Here is a 24769-nt window from a genome sequence, read left to right as displayed (position 1 = left end):
GGGGGGGAAATGAACGTAAATGATTTTAGCAAATGGCTGCAATATAAAGAGTGAACATTTTAAGGGAGTCTGAATACTTTCCATACCCACTGTATATTATTTGAGAGAGAGAGAGCGAGAGAGAGAGAGAGAGAGAGAGAGAGAGAGAGAGAGAGATTCTAGTTTAGGGATCAGACAAAGCACAGCTCCAAAAACCCCTACGATGTTAAAACAAATTCAGGTAGACATTTTCCCTTGCCTGGACGCGGGTCACAGAGGCCCCCTTCTGGAGGCAGACCTGGAGGTGGGGCTCGAAGGCGAACGCCTGGTGGCCGGACCTGCACCCATGGGGTTAGCACAGCCCGAAAGGGTAACGTAGGTCCCCCTTCCTATGGGCTCACCACCTGTTGGAGGGGCCATAGGGGTCAGGTGCAATGTGAGCTGGACGGTGGCCGAAGACAGGGACCTTGGCGATCCGATCCCCGGCTACAGAAACTGGCTCTAGGGATGTGGAATGTCACCTCTCTGGCAGGGAAGGAGCCCGAGCTGGTGTGTGAGGTCAAGAAGATCAGACTAGATATAATCGGGCTCACCTCCACATGCAGTGTGGGCTCTGGTATAGTCCTCTTGAGAGGGGTTGGACTCTCTTCCACTCTGGAGTTGCCCACGGTGGGAGGCACAGAGCAGGTGTGCGTATGCTTATTGAACCCCCCCCTTGGCGCCTGTACATTGACGTTCACCGCAGTGGACGAGAGGGTAGCCTACCTCCGCCTTTGGCTGGGGGGACGAGTCCTCACTGTTGTTTGTGCATATGGACTTCAGGAGTATGGGGTACCAAACCCCCTGATACGGGCTGTTTGGTCCCTGTACGACCAGTGTCAGAGTTTTGTCTGCAATGCTGGCAGTAAGTCAGACTCTTTTCCGGTGGAGTTGGACTCCACCAAGGCTGCCCTTTGTCACAGATTTTGTTCATAACTTTTATGGGCAGAATTTCTAGACGCAGCCGAGGCATAGAGGGGGTCCGGTTTGGTGGCCTCAGTATTGCATCTCTGCTTTTTGTAGATGATGTGGTTCTATTGGCTTCATCAAGCCATGATCGTCAACTCTCACTGAAGCAGTTCGCAGGCAAGTGTGAAGCGGCTGGGATGAAAATTAGCACCTCCGGATCTGAGACCATAGTCCTCAGTCAGAAAAGGGCGGCGTGCCCTCTACAGGATCTCTTCCTCTACAGGGAAGAGATCCTGCCCGAAGTGGAGGAGTTCAAGTATCTTGGGGTCTTGTTCACGAGTGAGGGACGAATGGAACGGGAGATCGACAGGCGAATCGATGCAGTGTATGCAGTGATGCAGACTTTTTATTGGTTGTGTTATCTATTGTGGTGAAGAAGGAGCTAAGCCGAAAGGCGAAGGTCTCGATTTACCGCTCGATCTACGTTCATACCCTCACTATAGTCATGAGCTGTGGGTCGTGACCGAAAGAAAGGGATTCCGGATACAAGCGGCCGAAATGAGTTTCCTCCGCAGGGTGTCCGGGCTCTCCCTTAGAGATAGGGTGAGAAGTTCAGGCATCCATGAGGGGCTCAGAGTAGAGCCGCTGCTCCTCCACATTGAGAGGAGCAAGATGCGGTGGCTCGGACATCTGATTAGGATGCCTCCTAGACGCCTCCCACAGAGAGGAGACCTCTTGGATGACTCAGGACACGCTGGAAAGACAATGTCTCCCGGCTGGCCTGGGAACGCCTCGGGATCCCACCGGAAGAGCTGGATGAAGTGGCTGGGGAGAGGGAAGTCTGGGCTTCCCTGCTAAAGCTACTGCCCCTGCGACCCTACCTCAGATAAGCGGAAGAAAATGGATGGTTGGATATTTAACTTCCACAATTTGTTTTTGTTAAAAAAAATATTTTCACCCCAGCCAATACTAGAGGAGATGAAAAAATGCTGATTAAGACTGTCAGCTCCTCTAACATCTTGCTGTATTCTTCAATAGTTTTTTTTTTTATATTTAGTGAATGCCTGATTCACTTCCCCTGCTGTCCCAGTTGGTGGCACACCGAAAATGACGTACAAGGATATGACGGCACGGAAACGAGGCATTTTGCCGAGCAATGGGCGGAGCATAATTGTAAAACGCTCATTAAAAATAATTAGTAGCGTTTCTGTAGCATGAAATAGTCATACAATAATTACTGTGTAAACGAAAACAGTAATAAAAATTGCCGCAAATGCACAACATATACTGTACCTCTTCGAGCAGCCGTTGACTGCCAGCAGCAGTGTGGGAGGTCACATGGTCACCACCCAGCACTCCTCTCGTCCTTACTGATCATTTTTCATTGCTTTTGTTGATCTAATTTCTTTTCTGAGTGTATAAGTTAACTTGCGAGTGACCCAGCCATGTGGTTTGCGACAACTTTTATCCACTTAATTATAACTTAGTTATTAATTATAACTTTAAGCGTCGTAACAGTGCTGCCACTTCGCCACCTATCATGACATGGGGAGGTTCTCCCAGCCGGCTGCCGCGACTTCCTGAATCTCCCTATGGACATCGATCATTGGTGACATACAGCTGTGGTCCAGAGACATAACATGAAAAGTATGATCGAGATGGGAAAAGATGAAGAAGAGTCGGACGACAAGCGAAAATGGAGAGATGAACAGTCGAACTCGGCACTGACTAACTCATATCAAAGCGACAAACCACTTTGTTGTAATGCTGAATTCCAGCAGCAGGGGGACGCCAGAAATTGTGGATAATAGCTATACGATAATTCAAGATTTTTGAATTCTCTCGGTCAGGTTTTAGGTATTAACAATATCCAATTTTACATTTAAAGACAGGAAAATAATTAAACAAATAGATAAATTCATATATTTAGCATAATAACTGCACATAATACATATAGAAACCATCTGGTCACTTTAACCTATCATTTACTGGTTTAAATTGGTTGCACTAACTGAGGAAAATTGGTTGTACCATCTGACCACATTACTTATGACATGAAATATGCATACAAATGCATTTTCATTTCAAATATTAACATGATTGTTTTATTCATCAGTCTCCACGGTTTCTTCAATATTAGATTATAGTTTTATTTATTGTAATTTTATTAATTTAAATGTTACTTAAAATTTACAAATTATTATGTAAAATGTTTTGAAGTGTTTAATATCTTTAAATTTAAACTAGTAAACAGTTTTGAAGTGTCATGGATAATCTTAGATCTTTGAATAGCTTTATACTGACATTCCTTGCAGTTGTGCCACCTGACTAATTGGTTGCACCACCTGACTAATGCAGCTAATCTCAAAATAAACAGGCTTCTGTTTGGATGCTGGCATTAGCTTCTACCCTTGTCATGAAGTTTCAAAACACCACTTTTTTTTTTTTTTAAATAGAGTTTTATGATAGAACAGCATTTTTCTAGTTTTACATTGGTTGCCCATGGAAATTGTGCCAGCCTACATATGAGTTGAAAGTGGTATTTTATCAGTATTTGATAGAGATTTACGAACCTTTTGCCTTAGTCCAAAGGATCACGTCGGCTGATACAACAGTCTGTTTACAGCTATTGTCTCTTTGCTTTGAAATAAAAGTAAAATGTTTATGGTTGAGGCACCCTGACATTTTGCAAATGTAAACTGGTGGACAAAAGTTCTGCAGTTATTTGAAGAGCTTTAAAACTATTGACATAAGGGGGAAAAACATTATCCAAAACCCTTCAAACATAAAATTATGCCAGAGTGTTTTATTTTGACATCATTATCAAGGTAACATTTTTAATAATTTTCTTAATCTTCTCACTTGCACACTCACTTGGGGTACGTGTACGTTCTCACAGCTGCATCACCTTGTAGAGATGTGAGAGGCCAAAACATAAAATAATGTAATTATTTGAATGTACTAAAAAATGTATGAAAATAAACAGGTTTTATAGAATAAAGTGATAGATGTTACGAATAGATGATTTTTGATTTTTTTTTTTAAATCATGGACTCGGACAGAAAAATACATCTGTCATTGACCCAAGTATATTCAATATATATATATTCAAAGTCTAAATTTCATCAACTTTTTTTTTTAGATATGAAGTGATAGTTCATCCAGCCAACACTGTAGTGTACCCACTATGCTCCATGACCGTCAACTCAGTTTTGAGTTTCAACACGTTTCCCACATTGTCACTATGCATTTTTGACTATCTACCGGAAGTTAGCACGCCACGTACCCCAAACGCAGACGCGTCGCATGAATAGAGTCCATAACACGACCAGATATATTAATAGGCAGTGTTGGGAAGATTACTTTGGAAATGTATTTGTGTAACATTAAAATTTACCCTGTTGAAAATGTAAAAGTATAATAAAGTAAATAAATGATAAAAAAAAAAAATATTTGTTGAATTTAGAGCATGTGGAAAACATACCATGCTGACCTAATGACAAATGTGCACAATTTAGACAGTATCACTTCATATGACAACCCAGATAAGTGTCTGTTCTATAAAAAAGTGCTAAATTATAAAGATAAAACTGTTCAAAAGTCAATGTTCTATGGTGTCAAAACATTGAGTCTAAATTGTACTTTTATTTTTCTTTGTTTTAAATGTTTATAAGATGGTTTTTTTTCTGTTTTTAAATGCTTTTAATCGTGTAAAGCACATTGAGTTCCCTTGTGTATGAAATGCGCTATATCAATAAATTTGCTTTGCTTTGCTAACCTTTACAAAATCTCTGACAAACTTTTAGATTGCACCACCAGGTGGCGCTTTGAGCTCATTTTTGGAAAAAAATATGTAATGTTTGAGATTACGGCTGAATGGCACACGATCAGAGAGAGCCAATCACATGCGTAGGCTTTAGAAGGAGGAAGTGATAAGTGGTAAGGACAGTGAATATCATAGCTTTTGCAGCAATTTTTCATCTGTAACTAAAATTTTTATTCATAAAAATTTCCAAAAGCAACCTTAATTTAATTACATATTTTCTCCCAGTAATGTAATTGATGACAATTACGGAAATGTTGTAGTTAAATTATGAAGTTTGCAGATGAAACCACTGTCATCGGCCTCATCAAGGACGGTGACGAGTCTGCATATCGACAGGAAGCGGAGCGGCTGGAGCTGTGGTGCGGCCGACACAACCTGGAGCTGAACACGCTCAAGACGGTAGAGATGATCGTGGACTTCAGGAGGTATCCTTCGCCACAGCTGCCCCTCACGTTGTCCAGCTGCCTTGTGTCAACCAGTCGAGACCTTCAAGTTCCTGGGAATTACAATCTCTCAGGACCTGAAGTGGGCGACCAACATCAACTCCGTCCTCAAAAAGGCCCAGCAGAGGATGTACTTCCTGCGGCTTCTGAGAAAGCACGACCTGCCACCGGAGCTGCTGAGACAGTTCTACACAGCGGTCATCGAATCAGTCCTGTGTTCTTCCATCACAGTCTGGTTTGGTGCTGCTACAAAAAAGGACAAACTCCGACTGTAACGGACAATCAAAACTGCTGAAAGGATTGTCGGTACCCCCCTACCCACCATTGAGGACTTGCACGCTGCCAGAACTAAGACAAGGGCGTGCAAAATCCTCTCGGACCGTCTGCACCCCGGTCACCAGCTCTTCCGGCTCCTTCCCTCAGGTAGGCGCTACCGATCAACGCAAACTAGAACTAGTAGACATTCCAACAGCTTCTTCCCTCTTGCGATCAACTTCTTAAACACCCAACCTATAATTCCATTACAACAAGCTGGCAATTTTTTGACTTGAGTTCGTTGTCACATTTCTGTGGGGCCAATTATGTATTACTCGTGCACTCACTGTAGTTGTCTCGCCATGCTGCACTATTTGCATATACTGGCCACTCATGCCAGAGTAGCATCTGCTCCATTTGCACACTGATTGAGGAGTATCTGTAACATTTGCACAACCAACATTGTCCCAGATGATCGCACTACTCGTCACTTTAAACCGCATACACTCCTTGAAGTCTCAGCGCCCTTTGCACAATGGTCATTGCACCGGACTATTGCTATATTAGTCATTCGAACTGCTCTAAGTGCTAGAGGACTCTGCATCTTTTTGCACAATTGTTTTTTGTCAATGTCTTTATGTCTCCAAAGTGTTCTGTAAATTGACTGTCTGTTGTACTAGAGCGGCTCCAACTACCGGAGACAAATTCCTTGTGTGTTTTGGACATACTTGGCAAATAAAGATGATTCTGATTCTGATGTAACGTCATTATATGTAATTCAGTCGGTCCTCTGTATGTTCCGCATATATTGAGGACTGACAATAATATGCTACAATACCATACTCCCCATCACTATGAATAGATCCCTTATGGTGTCGTCACACATCGGTCGATAACACACAATGAGCAATCTCCAGCTGCCATTACAGAGGGGACATCGAGGCGACGTTCTAGCAAATAGCATGAGCATTCCAAGTCATATGCGCATCCTGATTATGTCCCGTCTCAATACTAACCTTCATGTTGGATCGAAAAGGTTATACTGACAACTTAGAAACTGTTGTAAGGGCATGTTACCTGTAAAACCCGTCAGTCGGAGGGAAAGCTTGTACTGAAAGCAGAGTATAGTAGAGGAGTTGACGTTCACGTTCACGGTCAATCAGCTTAATCAAAAGTCTTTATGCCCGCACAATGTCATTGAAAATCGCAGCCATGTCAAGGGCGCATGCTCTGGAAAGGAGGAAGCTGAAAACAATCCCCCAAAGTAAACCGCGCATGCTGTGTCACATTATGCGACCACGACGGGAAAAAACAACCAAGTAGTTGGTCAGGGTCCTACGGGGGGCCCGGGTGCTGGTGACGTGCAGCAAGGTGCCCCTCAGGGGCACCACCGCCGTGGCGATCGGACACCGAGCCGAGGAGCCAGGGGGCCCACCCGGTGTGGCTGGGCGTCCACGTCCACCACAGCCAGTGCAACAGCACCCATGGACAAGGAATCCGGTCTTGTTACGCTGACCTGAGTCAGCTGGTTCACAGTCAGTAGAATGCCAAACTAGTTGACTTATTCATAATCGTAGATCATCTCTCGAATTAACCTTTGCATGTTACTGTGGTTTACAATTGCTGCTGGTATCACAAAGAAGGATTTCTTGTCTCTGTTCGACTGATTAGAGCAGCCGTAAACAGCATAACTGCTTACCATTCTTATAGACACAATAGTGACAAGTACTAGCCTCAGCTATCTCAGTGCATTGAAAATCAGTTGACTGCAAGAAATCTATTGTTTGTTTACAAAGGCATCCCCTCACACATTGGTGGCTGTTGCACGTACACGTTGCACGTAAGCTTCCTATGGGTAGATACAACGCGCCACTTTTGACCTGCATGCTACAGCAATGCTAAAATAGAAGAGTCAAAGTTGTCAGTGTATTCCATGTAGGTATGTTACTAAATCCAGAAAAACAGCTGCCATTTTCTTTCCATATTTTTGTGCCAGATTTCAGGCATGTGAATTTAGCAGAGGTCCACCGAAATCGTGTTTTGTAATTGTTTCGCGTAAGGTAATACTAGTTCTTTTCAGATTAAGTTGATGGGAAATCCCTTTACTGCCTCGTTTTTAAATTTTTCAATTCGGTTGAGATTTTCTGTGGTTCTGACAAATGTGAAAATGTTCCTCGATTTTGGCTTCCAAAATCACACGTTCATAGGATTCATCCACAATAGAAAACTATATGTCCATGAGTCACTATTATTACTCTTGTTTTCTGTTAAGTTTGAAGTAATTCTGGTGATGCAATTGCTATCAGTTTGACCCTAAAATTGAGATGGCTCGAGCGGACCCCGGCATTGAAAAATCAGAAAAAGTCCTGTTTAAACATTCCTTTTTCATCTCAACTAATAAGAAACGTCCGGGCATTGTTCTCCCAAAGAGTCAAGGTTTCAGTCACAAGTTTCCCAATGATTTACATTGACTTCTGTGCAAGACGATTTGGCAAACCTTTGATATAAAAAGTGGTTAAAAATCATCAATCCTTATCCAGTTCTTACAAACCAGGGCTCGTTTTATTTGTGTAAAACTCCTCTAGCTAATGATATCGTAAGTAAGTAAGTTACAAAGATACTTATTCCCTGTGTGACAAGAAAACCAAATGACCAAGGATGTCGGTACGAGTAAACTTTTACAGGTTTAAAAAAAAAAAGGGAGGGGGGGGGGGGGGAATCGTTTTTCAAAATGTTCTGTATTGATTACACGCTTTGGCATTGACCAAAAAAAAAGAAAAAGAAAAAAACATGAAAATTGGTTGCAAAATGAGCAAGTTACAACCAGTGATGCCGGTTGCTTTCATTGACCACAATCCGCAGTGTACTGAGAATGGTGCTCTTGTTTTTACGTTTAGGTACTTACTGTATTGTGTTAGCTTGTCAAGTCTGCACTAAGTTGGTGATTTAATGTAGCTTCAACTACACCAATATTTAAATTATTGATTCATGTTGATGAGATCCTATAATTTGTGTGGCATACATTACTGGGTACGGTTAACCTAATGCTTTTTTTTTTTTTTTTTTTCTACGGTGGATAAGTGACTATTCCTGCCACTTAACAGCTGCTGAAAGTAACTAAAACGTTAGTTTTTCTAACTTAGTTTTGAAATCAAGTCATAAGTAAAGTAACTAAGTTACTTTTAAGTTCAAGTAATCAGTAACGTAAAGAAGTTACTTTTTCAAGGTAATTGTGGCAACACTGATTACGACTTAATTTCAATGTCCATGCATTACCTTTTATAGGAACGTCGACCTTCCCAACATGGCCGCAAAGTAGGCACGTCAGTGAGCCGGAATCTTCCTGTAGTACTATATAACGTGTGTAACTGCATGGATAATATATTTTAAACATAAGATAAAGGAAACGTAATATGACCTTTAAACGAATAATGCATTTAAAGTGACATATAAGACGTATTATTGCTCTTAAGTATTGTCTCCGCACTTACTTTACTTTCACAAGAGAATATTGTATACTGTAGTTTGATAGTTTCATAATTATACCTTAAGTTCCGTTACAGTGACTGACTTGTCTCCCAGCTGCAAGAAGACGTCGTCCTCGGGCGAGTGTTGGCACGGAGTTGGAGCAACTGTCGTCGCCAGGACAGATACTGAGGACGATCGGGAACTGCGGATGAAACTCAGGCTGCGCTTGCTGTTTATCGTTGAAAGTCTGTTGCGAATCACTAGTGAATAGCATTTCTGGAAACGCACCCACAGATACACGTAACACAATGTTATCAACATTCTAAAACCAGACTACTAGCAAGGTGTCATCGTCGCTTTCCACAAAAACATTACAATACGGCTATGACGCGTCAATATGAATCCCACGCGCTTTCCTGGCAAGAGACGCCCTGCTGCAATTTGATTGGCTCTTGCGTCGCGGGAAGGGCAGGCGACGCAGATGTCATGGCTATTTTCAAACGTGTGTCACATTTGTACAAAAGGAGACGTGGGTCGGACAAGATGGCGACGAGGATGGATGCTTTCTTTTGAGCTCGTGTATTATTGAAGAGTACCGGACCTTTAAGACTCTTGAAACGGACTCAGACGATGTTTGTTTTTTTCTTCAGAAAGTGACACAAGATACTTGATTGGGTACAGTTTGTGGGGCTTTTTTCCCCAGGCAATACTCAGAGGAAAGCTTTGTTTCTCACTTTGTCTTCGAGGCAGTTAGCTGTTAGCTAAACTATGAATAAAAGTTGATCGGGACGCAGAAACGAGACCAATGTATTAAAATGAAGAAAATAAAAAAGGTCAGACTGGTTATGGATATGGAGGCGGTTGTTTCTTTCCCAAGTTTATGCACACATCTTCCTCTACTTTTTTAAATATATTTTTGGGTACTCACTCTCAGAAGAACTCTAAATGCTACGGAGCCCCCCTGGTGCCAAGGTATGAGAAAAATAAAAATCATTGATAATCTGTTCACTCAGTTTAATAATCTGTACCCTCAATTTAGTAATCTGTACCCTCAGTTTAGTAATCTGTACCCTCAGTTTAGTAATCCGTACCCTCAGTTTAACAAATGTCTGGGGCTCCATATACCTACGTTATATCTGTCAAGTGAAGTAAATTCTATGAATTCTGTGCATAAATTGTCATGTCGTGATATATCCTACATCCCATTTTTTCAACTGAAAGGCAATATTGCTATAGTTCGAGGGGGTTGATCATTATATAGCAGCACTAGCAGTACCGGCTACAATTAGCCTGCGTTTTTCCTTTCACTTTCCGTGCTTTTAAGCATTCGCTCGCTACAATCACGCAATCATGATAACCTTCTTATCCCCGATGTGTTGATGTTAGTGTGTTTTTTTTTTTCTGGCACATAGTGGCCACCAAAGGGGTCCTAGTTGAGTTGAGTTCCCGCCGCAGAAGTGGAAGTTCGCAGACAGACAAATGCGTCTGTGATGGATCAAGCAATGTAAGTATCTTGTCTGCAGTTATTCACCTTTTTGTTTCATGATGACAATTTGTTGGGGCTACTTACTGCCATACTGAGCTACTGGGTTCTGCTAAGGTGGTCCAGTATATGCTAAAACATATGGCTAATACACACCCAGAGAATCACATTCAGATTCAAACATTCATTTGATTGATTGAGGAATGTTGTCCGCGTTACATGCCCCTTTTATAAATTAGCAGAATCATATTGCCAAGTTCAAGTACTTTTCATCTTGTTGTGTCTTCAAAGTTTGCCATGGTTATTCAATGAAGCGTAGTGTCCTCTGGTTGTCAAGTGTAAGCCATTTCATTCTAATCAATTGCAGGTAGGCTGTGGTCTGATGATAATGATCATGATGATTATGCCAATACCCATAAAATATGTGGTCATTTACTGAATTTATAGAAAAGACACAAAGTTACATGAATTGTGAAACCAATGGTATGAGTGAAAGACTAAACTGCAAACTATACTACAAATATGGAATGTAGAGATTGAACTCCAGACGTGCTAATATACACACAGGGCAGATTCAGTTATTTTGCACATTGTTGAGTTTGACAGGAACCTTATTTTTGTTTCATAGGATGGATTCAAATTTTGGAAAATTCCTTCAAGAGCAAAGAAGGTAAGATGATAATGTCATTGCCACCTTTATTGAAGAGAAGGTATGTACACCCTTGTAAACATTTGTCATTTCTTCAAGGCAATGTTTTTGCTTCATATACGTGTAGTGTGATATAGTTGATTTTTTGGGGGAGTTTGTAAATGTGCAATATCAGTCTCAGTAATCAGGGTTTGTGTGGCGAAGTGAATTTGCACACAAATTATTTTTGGCAGGTGGTGAGTCTAGTACACAGTGTAAATCAAGAAGTACATAAACTAGTTTACATTAAATAAATAGCCTAACTAGTAATTGAGTGCATGCACCAATGACCTCGTTTGTGAATATCACTGTAATCAATGTAAGTGTGTGGCAAGGCAGTCATGTGAACTACAATGTACATTAGGTATGTGTTCTATACAGTGTGCTATGAGGCAATGCAATCTTGCAATGTGAACAGTGGGAAATGTTGATCAGCTGTTTCGTACAGTAGCTGCTGGCAGCTAGATCAGAAGAAAGAGCTCTGTTATTGTCAATCATTTATCTACCTGGCTGTAACAAACATATTTTACTCTCTAGGCTTTTAACTCATTATGTTTCAGAATTATTGATGATCATGCTATTTAGGTATTGCTACAGCTTCTTGTTGAATTACAAATGTTCTTCTTTTTTCCTCAGATTGATTGCTACGCTGTCCATGCAATGACAGATCAGCAGCTGACAGAATATGTTCCCAAAATTGCAATACGTCAGTACTGCAGAAGAGAAGTGGCTGTGTTTGAAGGAACCAACACATATCCAAAGAAAATGAATCTTTGATTTCAAAAATTAAACAAAAGCGGGGAGCCAACAATGGCATTACAGATGAGCGTGTGAAAAAACTTTCTCACAATTCTAATGCCTCAAAAGAGCAACGCAATTATCAAATTGGCCTATTTGAAGAGAATCAGGGCAGATTTGTGCAGGTGAGACAGAGAAGAGTGCGAGGCACAAGACATTTAAAGGCCCCAAAGAATACAACAATTTTTTTTTTTTTTTGTTATGATCAAATGATTTGTGGTTTTATTCTCTCTTAATAGTATAGTGAGTCTCTGTGTGTCCTGTATTATATTGTCTTATATTGGGTGAATTCCACATATGCTCCCATTATATTGTATTTTACTGCTTTTTTACATCATGGCCAGGGGACTACAGATGAAAACTAGCCTTCTGGCTTTTTTAATCCATGTGTATTTCATGTGTTTTATGAAATTGCATTGTCCCCTTTCAAATAAACTGATTAAAAAAAAAAGAATTAATAGAAATAGGCAAAACACTATTTTTTCCGAATGGAAAATCAAAACTAGGCAGGGAAAGTGATTTCGAATTTACAATGCGAGACTTCACCGAAGAAATGCTTGAGCCACAAACAACTTTAGGTGAGCAGTATGAAAAGCGAAAGGTGAAACCATTACGATTTTATTTGTCATGCAAAAGGGTCTCTACTCATGATGTCCATGGAAATGTTCTTCATGAACCACATGACACCTGTTCTGAGAGTTTAAGATAATAAATAAATAAAGGTGACTGCGTTGGTGGGAACAGCCAATGTGCTTACCTAGGACAGCGAAATTGTGGGAGCGGTAGGTGGACTCTTAACTGAGAACAAAATTGGTGATGAAGAAGTTATCATTGTTGACACGGATGCTGTCTTCAGACATACCTTTGCTGATTATCCACTTATGATGTTGATGACCCCCTCGACGACACCGTCCCCATGGAGCTCTTAGAAGTGGAAAATTCACCTCCAACCCAAGAATCTCATCCACTTAAAGTAACAAAGCTTAAGCTGCACAAGGGAAATGTTTTCACTGAGTTGAATATGGCCTTTCAAAATGGCAGTGTATCTGTTGATGAGCTGCTGGTGGAGATCGAAATGGTCTAACCCAATGGTTCAATGGAAAAAGGAGAAGACAATGGTGGTTTGTTGCGCGATGCATTAAGTGAGTACTGGGAGACATTCTTCACTAAATGCACCCATGGAGGCACAATGAAGATACCGATGACATGACATGAAAGACGAATGGGTTAACATAGTTAAATTCATGGTCCTGGGATACAACACGGTTCAGTATTTTCCTATAGCATTGGCCAAGCCCTTTATTTTGTATTGTCTCGGCCTTGAACTGATGGAGAAGGACCTGCTTTTGGCATTTTTAGACACAATTCCCTCTGAAGAAAAGGAAGTGGCTGAACAAGCTATGAATGATTTTCTGTCCGTCGCTGGATCTGAGGAGTGAATAGATTTCCTTGACACACATGAGGTTAAAGTTTTTGTCAATAAGGGGAATGTGAAGAAAACTTTGATTGAGGTGGCACATGAAGAACTTGTTCAAGACCCTGCATATATTGCAGTGTTGGTCCAGTGTACTGAAGGCTGAAATTACCACTAGGAGGACTGGATGAAGTATATGCTGGCCTTACCCCAACACCAAGAAGAGTAATCAACATGTTACAGCATGAAAGCTTCAACATGAAGGAAATGCAGAGTTTTGAATATCTGAAAAAATTCATCAGGAGTTGCAATGAACGTCAGCTGAGGAAACGTCTTCGCTTTTGTACAGGTAATATTTTAATCTTTTCAATTCATTATAGTTCTGTAATTTGTTTTGACTCATTAAATATATTTAATATTGTTGACCAGAATTACCAAGGAGGATAATGTTTTCGCTGGCATTTGTCAGTTGGTCTATGCAAATCACCTCAAAGTACAACATGGATTCGTCTTAAATTTTCAGACAAAGTGGGTATTATGATGAGGAACAAGTGATTATATTTGTGTATGTATCCAGATATTTATGCTTCAAGTGTCAACTTTTTTCTGAAAATGCCTGATTCCTCAAGATGTACTCTTGGTGTGATGGACACACGACATCTTTGACTCTCTTGTGGCAAAAGTAATATATTAGTTTATATGTGCCAATAGTTGACTTTGGAAGTCTTAAAATGGCATGTTATAGGCCCTTTAAAAACTTTGTTTTAGTGTGGGTCTATGCACATATAGTCAATTGATGGATACAGAACTAGCAAAACCAACATTGAGAGAGCATGAATTGAAAGTGACAGCCACATGGGTTCTTGAGTGTGGAGTGGTTGGTGTATGTGGTGTGGAACTAATATCTTTTTTTTTTGTCCAAAGGTGCAGATCTTTTAGTTGCTCAGAAGATCCATGTGCGATTCTTCGAGCCAGAGAACCCATTTACAAGGAGACCAATGTCACATACGTGTGGCTGTGTTCTGGAGTTGCCCAACAACTATGGGTCCTACCCTGAGTTGGCAGAGGAGTTTGATAGTATACTTAATGCAAACATGTGGGTGATGGACATAATTTAGTTTTCATTGTAACACAACATCTTTGTTCCCCTATCTATCTGAAGGATAGCAAGTTAAGCCAGCTGTTCTTTTAGCTGTATTTTAATTTAAATAGTTAAAAACCTTTGATAAACCCAGATACTGTTGCATTTGATGGACAGTTTGGTAGCTGCCTTGTCCAGAATGTGTTTTTGGGTCTTTTATAATGTACTGTGGTATGATCAGATGATTATTTTTGGCTGATTATGCACTTTTATGTGGTGCATTTTTATATACACTTGTGCTGAAAGTTGGGTCAAACACCTCTATTCATACCAGCCAGAGTGTCTACTTGTTTACACTGAGTTGACATTGTTTACATTACATTTGCACATTGTTTTTGACAAAAGAAGCACTTTTGGTGTGGTTACACACAACTTGAACTGGTATTGTCATGCAAGTTTTAAGTACTTTTTTTTCTTCTCCTTTTATAAAACCATTCTACTGCTCTTACTGCAGGTTTTTATGCAATGTACTATGCATATTTTCATAAAGCAGGTTTCAGGGTAATACTGTTTGTTGCACTCCCATGGTGCCTTGTTGTACACTGATTGTATAAAAATAAAGTCCGCAAATGTTCCAATCTGAAAAACTTTTCTGTGTGGAGAGAGCCAAATTCACTCAGTTCACACAGACTATGCAGGTATTGTCTACAGTCTACAGCTTTAAGGTCGTCACCTTGTTACTGCCTGATTTGCCAACGTGCATTAGCGTAAATTTGACCACATCGTTTCACTTGGTCATTGCGCCATCCTCCCAGAAATGTGCAGTATACTGAGGATAACCTAAGGATCAAAATACAGTTCGTACTCAAGCTGTTTTAGCGACCTGAACCAGTAGAAGACAGTTGGTTTTATTCTTTAAACTTATTTTAATTACCACACACATTTATAGCAACAGACTTAAATGTTAACAATTAGTGATTGTGACATGTCTGAATTACTCACTGCATGCCTGATGGAGGTTTATAGCTACATATTTTGATCACAAAAATGTGTATACATGAGCAATTTGGGTGGCAATATCAAGGCAAATACACGTAATAATGATGTAATAGAATATATACAATGAAAAGTATGCTGTGAAATTAACTGCAACAACAAAACATTTCATAAACCAAAAGAGCTGAAAGAAATTGTCATGGTTGAAGACAGCTGTCTGTCTAGATACCTTTTTTCTGATCAATTCAAAAAAGGGTCTGAATTCCATCAGTGGATGCCGGTCAAATGAGGCGTGAAAAGAACACTTGCTTGGCGGAAGATTGAGGAGCTTGTCCATCGAAGGTCAAATGAAGAGGAGGCTCGTAAATGGTGAAATGAGGTGGAGGCTCAATAGTGGAGTAATGAGGAAGAGGCTTGGTGGGGCAGAGAACTGTACAATCCAGGTTCGGGAAATAAAAACCCTCCCATAATTTGGATCCATCTAAGCATTTCAAAAATGCCAGTTGATAACTCATCTCCCCTTTTGAGATATTGTGGTGATTAAATTCAGTTGGTATAATAAATGGTTAGACCGATTATATTTTTCCTTTCTGGATCTGGGATGTCCACCTGCTTTTTTAAATGATCAGGTGGATTCAAAATATGGCAGGGGTTTTACATTCCGGTTGCTGGATTACAGAGGCAAATCAGGTGTTGTACCATCCAAAAGAGAGGATGCATGCATGTCATTAGGAGTTAAGAGGTACATACATTGGTTGGATGATATGACGTTATAAATTATATAGGACTTTAAAACCCTTTACACCTTTATCTACTAAGGCCTAAAAGTTAAATGAGCTCCTCTCTCAAGTAAAGGTAGTTGTCCATGGCCATATATCCATCGACTGGGACTTGAAGGTTGTTCTGTGCCATTATATGTGTACAGAGAGTGAACACATCAAGCAACATCATTGCGGTGGATGCAGTCACCTTTACACCTCATAAAGTCCTCCTCACCAACTTGGCACAAAAAGTCCTGGGTGCCATACAGCTCAGGTACCATGAACATTGCATGAGGCCGACCATGAGGCACCCGCTTGTTCTTGGATGGACGAATCAGATGGCTGTTCCACACTTCCTTGGTGGAATCCAACTCATCCTACAGGGGTTACAAAAAGAATTGTCATAACAAATTGGTTAACGGAACAATATATCATAAAAACTTAAAGTTGACACCTTTTAATAAAGTAGCATTAAGTGTACAATCGCACCTCTACTAATGTGGATGGATGCCTTCTGTAATCTTGTGGCAAAGTGAGAGTGAAGAGAGTGAAAACAGCAGTTTCAACATCTTTCATAAAAACTTCACTGAGGTCAAACCAGCTTCCGTGTCCATATTGAGGTAAACTTGTAATTTCTTATAAGTATACCGTAATCATAGTTGAAACAATGACTGTTCGAACAATTGACTGTTAGAGCACGACCATATTTGTGGCTAGACATAATCCTCTTTGTAATAACAACCTATTTTAAAAAGTAGCGTGTATTTACTTTCCAATCAGCAGAGACTTGCATCACCATCAGATCCAGACCAGTAGAGTAATGTCTGACATCTTAACAGTTCACCACTGACAACTCCATCCTTTTCAACTTTTCACCAAGGAACAGGCGCGTGCACACATACCCACTAGGTGGTGCTCAAGCACCTACCCTTTTGCCCTGGGCAAAAAAAGTGGCCTTTCTTTTGCTGTAGCCCCCCACCCATCAAATAAATACATTAATAACGCTCTCTGTCCACAATTTTATCAAGTGATTTGAAATCTGATGGCCATTTATTTGAGTCCTTGGGAGAATTCCACATATGCTCCCACTTTGCCCCAGCCCCTCTCTTCTTCAAAAATCTGCCATTTGAACAGGGGTGTGTTGACTTTTTATATCCTTTGTAACTTCTCCTTACCTCTTTTTTAATAGTTGTATTATTGACTGTCTTTACTGTATTAACAGAAATAAAAATGTCCTGTAAATTAAATACATACATTCCCATCCATCCATTTTCTGTACCGCTTCTCCTCACGTGGGTCGCGGGCGTGCTGGAGCCTATCCCAGCTATCTTCGGGCGAGAGGCGGGGTACACCCTGAACTGGTCACCAGCCAATCACAGGGCACATAGAAACAAACAACCATTCACACCTACGGGCAATTTAGAGTCTTCAATCACCCTAGCATGCACGTTTTTGGGATGTGGGAGGAAACCGGAGTTCCCGGAGAAAACCCACACAGGCATGGGGAGAACATGCAAACTCCACACAGGCGAGGCGGGGACATGAACCCCAGTCCTCAGAACTGTGAGCCAGATGTGCTAACCTCCACCGCGCTGCCTACATACAATGAGTACGGAATTTTTCAACCCCCCTTAAATGTTTCACTCTTTGTTATATTGCAGCCATTTGTTAAAATAACTTTTTTTCCCCTCACTAATGTACACAGAAAAAAAACGTAATTGTTGAGATTTTCGCAGATTTATTAAAAAAGAAAAACTGAAATATCACAGAGCCATAAGTATTCAGACCCTTTGCTCAGTATTTAGTAGAAGCACCCTTTTGAGCTAATACAGCCATAAGTCTTTTGGGGGAATGATGCAGCAAGTTTTTCTCACCTGGATTTGTGGATTCTCTGCCATTCCTCTTTGCAGATCCTCTCCAGTTCTGTCAGGTTGGATGGCGAACGTTGGTGGGCAGCCATTTTCAGGTCTTTCCAGAGATGCTCAATTGGGTTTAACTCAGGGCTCTGGCTGGGCCATTTAAAAACAGTCACGGAGTTGATCTGAAGCCACTCCTTCGGTATTTTAGCTGTGTGCTTCGGGTCATTGTAATAATAAATAAATAGTAAAGATAATACAAAATATAATATAATAATAAATAATTAATAACAAATAAATAATGTAATATTATAGTATTATAAAATAACAATAGTATAATCAAACATAGCTGGACTCCAATGAAGGTGTAGAACCATTTTAAGGATGATCAGTAGAAATGGACAGCACCCGAGTTCAATATATGAGTGTCACAGCAAAGGGTCTGAATACATATGGCTGTGTGATATTTCATTTTTTCATTTTTAATAAAACAGCAAAAATTTCAACAATTAAGTTTTTTTTTCTGTGTACATTAATGAGGAAAGAAAATGAAAAATTATTTTAACAAATGGCTGCAATATACCAAAGATTGAAAAAATTAAGGGGGTCTGAAAACTTTCCGTACCCACTGTACATAGCAATTTTCTTAATTGAATGAATAATTTTGACGATGGGTGTCCTTTTTTAGCTTGAGTACCAGCTGTCCTCAAAAATGTTTGTGCACGTGCCTGTCAAGGCCTACTATGCCAAAAGAATAAAATCCAGTGAGACTGCATCGTAAATAGAATTTGATTCTAATGTCACAGAAAACTTCTAGAAATTGCTCTTTACCAATGTTGAATGTTATTTTGAGGGGCAAAGGTTTAATATGTTTGCAAATGGGCAATGCCATTGAACATTTTCAATGCAAAGTCCCATTCCTGGGAAGAAAAATATCAGAGCACATTTGTAACTTTGCCATGATATGGCATAGATGATGGCCAACATGAAGTAAACACATGCAAAATGCTTGTGAAATGTTGCTACTTGCCTGTATTAAACCAAGGAAGCAAAACAACATGAGGTTCTTGTCGAGTAGGTACCCATCAAAATGTCCTTCAGTCTGTGGAAGAGGTCCAGCCAGAATTCCACACACTCTCGACGGAGAAAGCCCCACCAACTCTCGATTCTCTGATTAGATGTGCTTCTCCCAACAACAAAGCTCGTCACAAGCATGAACATCATTGTGGGTCCCACGAAGGAAACGCTGCATATCTCGGATGAAACTGTTTTCTGTCCCCATGTCAGATCTCACGATGCGCGCACATCCACCTAATTCCTTAATGGTTTCAATAAAGTAGCCACTGATGACTTTTGGATCACTGCTTGTATAGTATGCATTCAGCCACAGAATTCGCCTTGAAAAACCATCAATGGGTTCACTGATACAAATGCCAAATGGTTTTAATTTGTCATACGAATCAACATGCCAGGCAAAATTTGGACCCTTGGCAAAGTATGCTTGTCTGTGGAGTCGTCCTTCTAAATTCGGTGCCCTCTGGGTCAATCGTGGAAAGGAGCAGGCGTACATCTTCCTTACGTACGTGCAGCCCCCTGTCTTTGCATTTTGTGTGCATCCACCTGTAGCCATGCAAAGCCCCTGAGCCTTGTAGCTCCTCCCCGATAAAGTCCACAACTGTCTCTGGGTGGTCATAATAGATTCGGCGGAACAATCCATGCTTCTTCAGAATTCGTTTGAGGGTCCTCAAACTAAGATCAATCCTGTGTTTGGAGCTCAGCACGTGCAGAATGTGTTTGTAGTTAAGTCCCAAATGAAAGTAAAGCTCTATGAGCTCTTGTTGATCCATAATGGATACCAGTACTTGTCAAACATCACACCAGTTCTGTAGGGGGGGAATAGAATTCTGTTTAGATTTCCAATTACACTGTAGAATGGATATGTGATCAAATGAATAATTAATTGGAGTATCATTTAGCATATTTATTTACATAGGTTAAAATAATATATTTATATTGACAGTTCTGAGAGACAAAATGTCAGTGTTATGTTGAGCTTTAACCACCGATCCAAACAAGTGTGTGTGTGTGTGTTGGGGGGGGGTACAAACTGAGGGTACAGATTACTAAACTGAGGGTACAGATTACTAAACTGAGGGTACAGATTACTAAATTGAGGGTACAGATGACTAAACTGAGGGTACAGTTTAGTTAACTGAGGGTACAGGTTATCAATGATTTTTATTTTTCCTCATACCTTGGCACCAGGGGGGCTCCGTAAAAACTCAATGTTCTTTTAGCTGTATCATTTTTCAATTTAAATAGTTAAAATTCTTTGATAAACCCAGACATTGATGCATCTGATGGACAGTTTGGTAGCTCCCTTTTCCAGAATGTTTATTTATTTATTTATTTATTTTGTCTTCTGTAATGTACTGTGGTATGATCAGATTTTAATTTTTGGCTCATTATGCACTTTTATAGCAGTACATTGTCACATACACTTGTGCTGAAAGTTGGGTCATATACCTCTATTGATACCAGAGTGACTCATTGTTTACATTACATTTATACTCATTGTTTTTGACAAATTAAGAAGTACTTTTGGTGTGGTTACACACAACTTTAGCTAGTATTGTGATGCAAGCTTTAAGTTTTCTTTTTCTTTGATAAAACAGCTCTACTGCTCTTACTGCAAGTTTATATGCAATGCGCTATGCATATTTTCATAAAGCAGGTTTCAGGGTAATACTGTTGCAGTTGGTCCACCATGAAGCCTTGTACACTGATTGTATAAAAATAAAGTGCGCAAATGTTCCAATCTGAAAAATGATTCTGTGTCAAGACAGCCAAATTCACTCAGTTCACAGACAGACTTTATGTTGATATTGTTTGCAGTCTGCAGCTGTAAAGTTGTCACCTTGTTACCGCCTGATTTGCCAACGTGCATAAGTCAAGCGGAGCGCTCATCACACAACAACATTTATAATGTTGGAACATAAGCCGCGCCGCATTATAAGGCGCCCCGTCCATTTTGGAGAAAATTTAAGACTTTTAAGTGCGCCTTATGGTCGTGAAAATACGGTATATGAAATGAAAAGTATGCTGTGGAATTAACTAACAACAAAACATTTCATAAAGAGCTGAAAAAAATGTCATGCCTGAAACAGCTTTATTTTCCTGGGAACTCATCTACCCTGTTGAGGTATTGTGGTGATTAAATTCAAATGGTTTAATAAATGGTTAGACTGATTAGATTTTTACTGTCTGGATATGGGATGTCGACCTGCTTTTTTAAATGATCAGGTGGATTCAAAATATGGCATGGGTTTTTACTTTCTGGCAGCTGGATTACAGAGGCAAATCCGGTGTTGCAACATCCAGAAGAGAGGATGCACCCGTGTCATTAGGAGTTAAGAGGTACATTGGTTGGATGATATGACATGTTACAACCCCAATTCCAATGAAGTTGGGACGTTGTCCATCCATCCATCCATTTTCTGAGCCGCTTTTCCTCACTAGGGTCGCGGGCGTGCTGGAGCCTATCCCAGCTGTCATCGGGTAGGAGGCAGGGTACACCCTGAACTGGTTGCCAGCCAATCGCAGGGCACATGCAAACAAACAACCATCTGCACTTACAGTCACACCTATGGGGACTTTAGAGTCTCCAATTCATGCATGTTTTTGGGATGTGGGAGGAAACCGGAGTGCCCGGAGAAAACCCACGCAGGCACGGTGAGAACATCCAAACTCCACACAGGCGGGGCCAGGGATTGAACCCTCAGAACTGTGAGGCTGACGCTCTAACCAGTCGGCCACCGTGCCGCCGTTGGGACGTTGTGTTAAACATAAATAAAAACAGAATACAATGATTTGCAAATCATGTTCAACCTATATTTAATTGAATACACTACAAAGACAAGATATTTATGTTCAAACTGATGAACTTTATTGTTTTTAGAAAATAATCATTAACTTGGAATTTTATGGTGTAACACGTTCCAAAAAAGCTGGGACAGGTGGCAAAAAAGACTGACAAAGTTGAGGAATACTCATTAAACACCTGTTTGGAACATCCCACAGGTGAACAGGATAATTGGGAACAGGTGGGTACCATGATTGGGTATAAAAGGAGCTTCCCTGAATTGCTCAGTCATTCACACGCAAAGATGGGGCGAGTTTCACTTTGTGAACCAGTGCGTGAGAAAACAGTCGAACAGTTTAAGGACAATGTTCCTCAACGTACAATTGCAAGGATTTTAGGCATTTCATCATCTACGGTCCATAATATCATCAAAAGGTTCTGAGAATCTGGAGAAATCACTGCATGTAAGCGGCAAGGCCGAAAACCAACATTGAATGCCCGTGACCTTCGATCCCTCAGGCGGCACTGCATCAAAAACCGACATCAATGTGTAAAGGATATCACCACACGGGCTCAGGAACACTTCAGAAAACCAATGTCAGTAAATACAGTTCGGCGCTACATCCGTAAGTGCAACTTGAAACTCGACTATGCAAAGCAAAAGCCATTTATCAACAACACCCAGAAACGCTGCCAGCTTCTCTGGGCCCGAGCTCATCTAAGATGGACTGATGGAGTGGAAGTGGAAAAGTGTTCTGTGGTCCAACATGTCCACATTTCAAATTGTTTTTGAAAATTGTGGATGTCGTGTCCTCCAGGCCAAAGAGGAAAAGAACCATCCGGACTGTTATGGACCCAAAGTTCAAAATCCAGCATCTGTGATGGTATGGGGCTGTGTTAGTACCCAATGGCATGGGTAACTTACACATCTATGAAGTCACCATTAATGCTGAAAGGTACATAAAGGTTTTGGAGAAACACATGCTGCCATCCAAGCAACGTCTTTTTGATGGACGCTCCTGCTTATTTCAGCAAGACGAAGCCAAACCATATTCTGCATGTGTTACAACAGTGTGGCTTTGTAGTAAAAGAGTGCGGGTCCTAGACTGGCCTGCCTGTAGTCCAGACCTGTATCCCATTGAAAATGTGTGACGCATTATGAAGCATAAATACGACCCCCGGACTGTTGAACAACTGAAGCTGTACATCAAGCAAAAATGGGAAAGAATTCCACCAACAATTAATGTCCTCAATTCCCAAATGTTTATTGAATGTTGTTAAAAGAAAAGGTGATGTAACACAGTGGTAAACATGACCCCGTCCCAGCATTTTTGGAACGTGTTGCAGCCTTAACATTACGTTAATGATTATTTGTTAAAATCAATAAAGTTCATCAGTTTGAACATTAAATATCTTGTCTTTGTACTGTATTCAATTAAATATAGGTTGAACATGATTTGCAAATCATTGTATTCTGTTTTTATTTATGTTTAACACAACGTCCCAACTTCATTGGAATTGAGGTTGTAGAAATTGTATAGGACTTTAAAACCCTTCACACCTTTATTTACTAAGGTCTCAAAGTGAAATGAGTAGAGGTAGCTGTCCATGGCCATATATGCATTGACTGGGACTTGAAGGTTGTTCTGTGTTATTATGTGTGTACACAGAGTGAACACATCAGCATCACAAGCAACATCATTGCGGTGGATGCATCAACTTCACACCTCATCAAGTCCTCCTCACCCACTTGGCACAAAACGTCCTGGGTGCCATACAGCTCAGGCACCATGAACATTGCATGAGGCCATCCATGAGGCACACACTCGTTCTTGGAAGGACGAATAAGATGGCTGTTCCACACTTCCTTGGTGGAATCCAACTCATCCTACAGGGGTTACAAAAACAATTATAACAAATTGGTTAAAAGAACTATATAAAATTGGAACTTAAAATTTACACCTTTTTCAAAGTAACATCTCATTACAAAAACAATTATAACAAATTGGTTAAAAGAACTATATAACATTGGAACTTAAAATTTACACCTTTTTCAAAGTAACATCTCATTTAAGAGTACAATGACACCTCTACTAATGTGAATGGATGCCTTCTGAAATCTTGTGGCAAAGTGAAAGTGAAGAAAAACTGACATTTAGTAGCATCGACATCTTTCATAAAAATGTCACTGAGGTCAAACCAGCTTCGGTGTCCTTCTTCTGTGTCCGTATTGACGTAAACGTGTTTTTATAAGTATACCGTAATCATAGTTGAAACAATGACTGAACAATTGACTGTGTGACCACGAACATATTTGTGACCAGACATAATCCCATTTGGAACAAAAACCTATTTTAAAAAGTAGCTTTTATTTACTTTCCAATCAACAGAGACTTGCATAGCCAATAACTCCAGACCTGTAGAGTAATGCACTGATGTCTGACATCTTCACAGTTCACCACTGACAACTCCGTCCTTCTCAACTTTTTACCAAGGAACAGGCATGTTCACTTGTAGCCACTAGGTGGTGCTCAAGCACCCACCCTTTTGCCCTGGGTTAAAAAAGTGCCCTTTTTTGCCATTTTTTTTCTATTAAAATTAATAAATAAATAACCCTCTATGTCCACAATTTTACCCAGTGTTTTGAAATCTGATGGGGATTTATTTGAGTCCTTGGGAGAATTGCACATATGCTCCCACCTTGCCCCCAGGCTCTTTCCTTCATAAACCTGCCATTTGAACAGGGGTGCGTTGACTTTTTATATGCTTTGTAACCTCTCTTTACAGCTGAGTTGGAAATTTTATGTTTTATATATACCTAATATAACTTCTATTATTTGTATACAACCTTCACATGCTTTATTGTTTCATGTTGTGACTGCTGGCTGTTTTCCAGCCGTTTTGTGCGTCC

General features: G+C 40.4%; 1 protein-coding gene and 2 long non-coding RNA genes across 7 annotated transcripts in view; 1 reads left to right on the top strand and 2 right to left on the bottom strand.

The window, feature by feature from the left end:
* The window catches only part of hlcs (holocarboxylase synthetase (biotin-(proprionyl-CoA-carboxylase (ATP-hydrolysing)) ligase)), a 97465-nt gene extending 88169 nt beyond the window's left edge, over nt 1-9296 (bottom strand). For all 4 annotated transcript variants that reach the window (XM_061701990.1, XM_061701991.1, XM_061701992.1 and 1 more), the window contains exon 1: nt 8998-9296. In XM_061701990.1, the coding sequence (XP_061557974.1) occupies nt 8998-9240 (243 nt within the window). In that variant the 5' untranslated portion in view covers nt 9241-9296. The remainder of the gene's footprint in view (nt 1-8997) is intronic.
* A 143-nt stretch (nt 9297-9439) lies between these two features.
* On the top strand, nt 9440-14963 carry LOC133416004 (uncharacterized). Of its 2 annotated transcripts, XR_009770202.1 has the most exons (5): nt 9440-9891; nt 10332-10423; nt 11031-11072; nt 11727-13651; nt 14227-14963. It is a non-coding gene; the product is annotated as an uncharacterized LOC133416004 (long non-coding RNA). The 2 variants fall into 2 exon arrangements; XR_009770201.1 differs by lacking the exon at nt 14227-14963 and having other exon boundaries at nt 11727-14205.
* Nucleotides 14964-18726: 3763 nt separating this feature from the next.
* The window catches only part of LOC133416008 (uncharacterized), a 35162-nt gene continuing 29119 nt past the window's right edge, over nt 18727-24769 (bottom strand). The window contains exons 2-3 of the long non-coding RNA XR_009770204.1: nt 23586-23746; nt 18727-19879 (exon numbers count right to left, since the gene is read on the bottom strand). This is a non-coding gene — a long non-coding RNA (uncharacterized LOC133416008). The remainder of the gene's footprint in view (nt 19880-23585; nt 23747-24769) is intronic.

This window comes from Phycodurus eques, chromosome 17, assembly GCF_024500275.1.
Source record: "Phycodurus eques isolate BA_2022a chromosome 17, UOR_Pequ_1.1, whole genome shotgun sequence".
NCBI lineage: Eukaryota > Metazoa > Chordata > Actinopteri > Syngnathiformes > Syngnathidae > Phycodurus > Phycodurus eques.
This window is presented reverse-complemented; position numbering and strand designations above follow the sequence as displayed.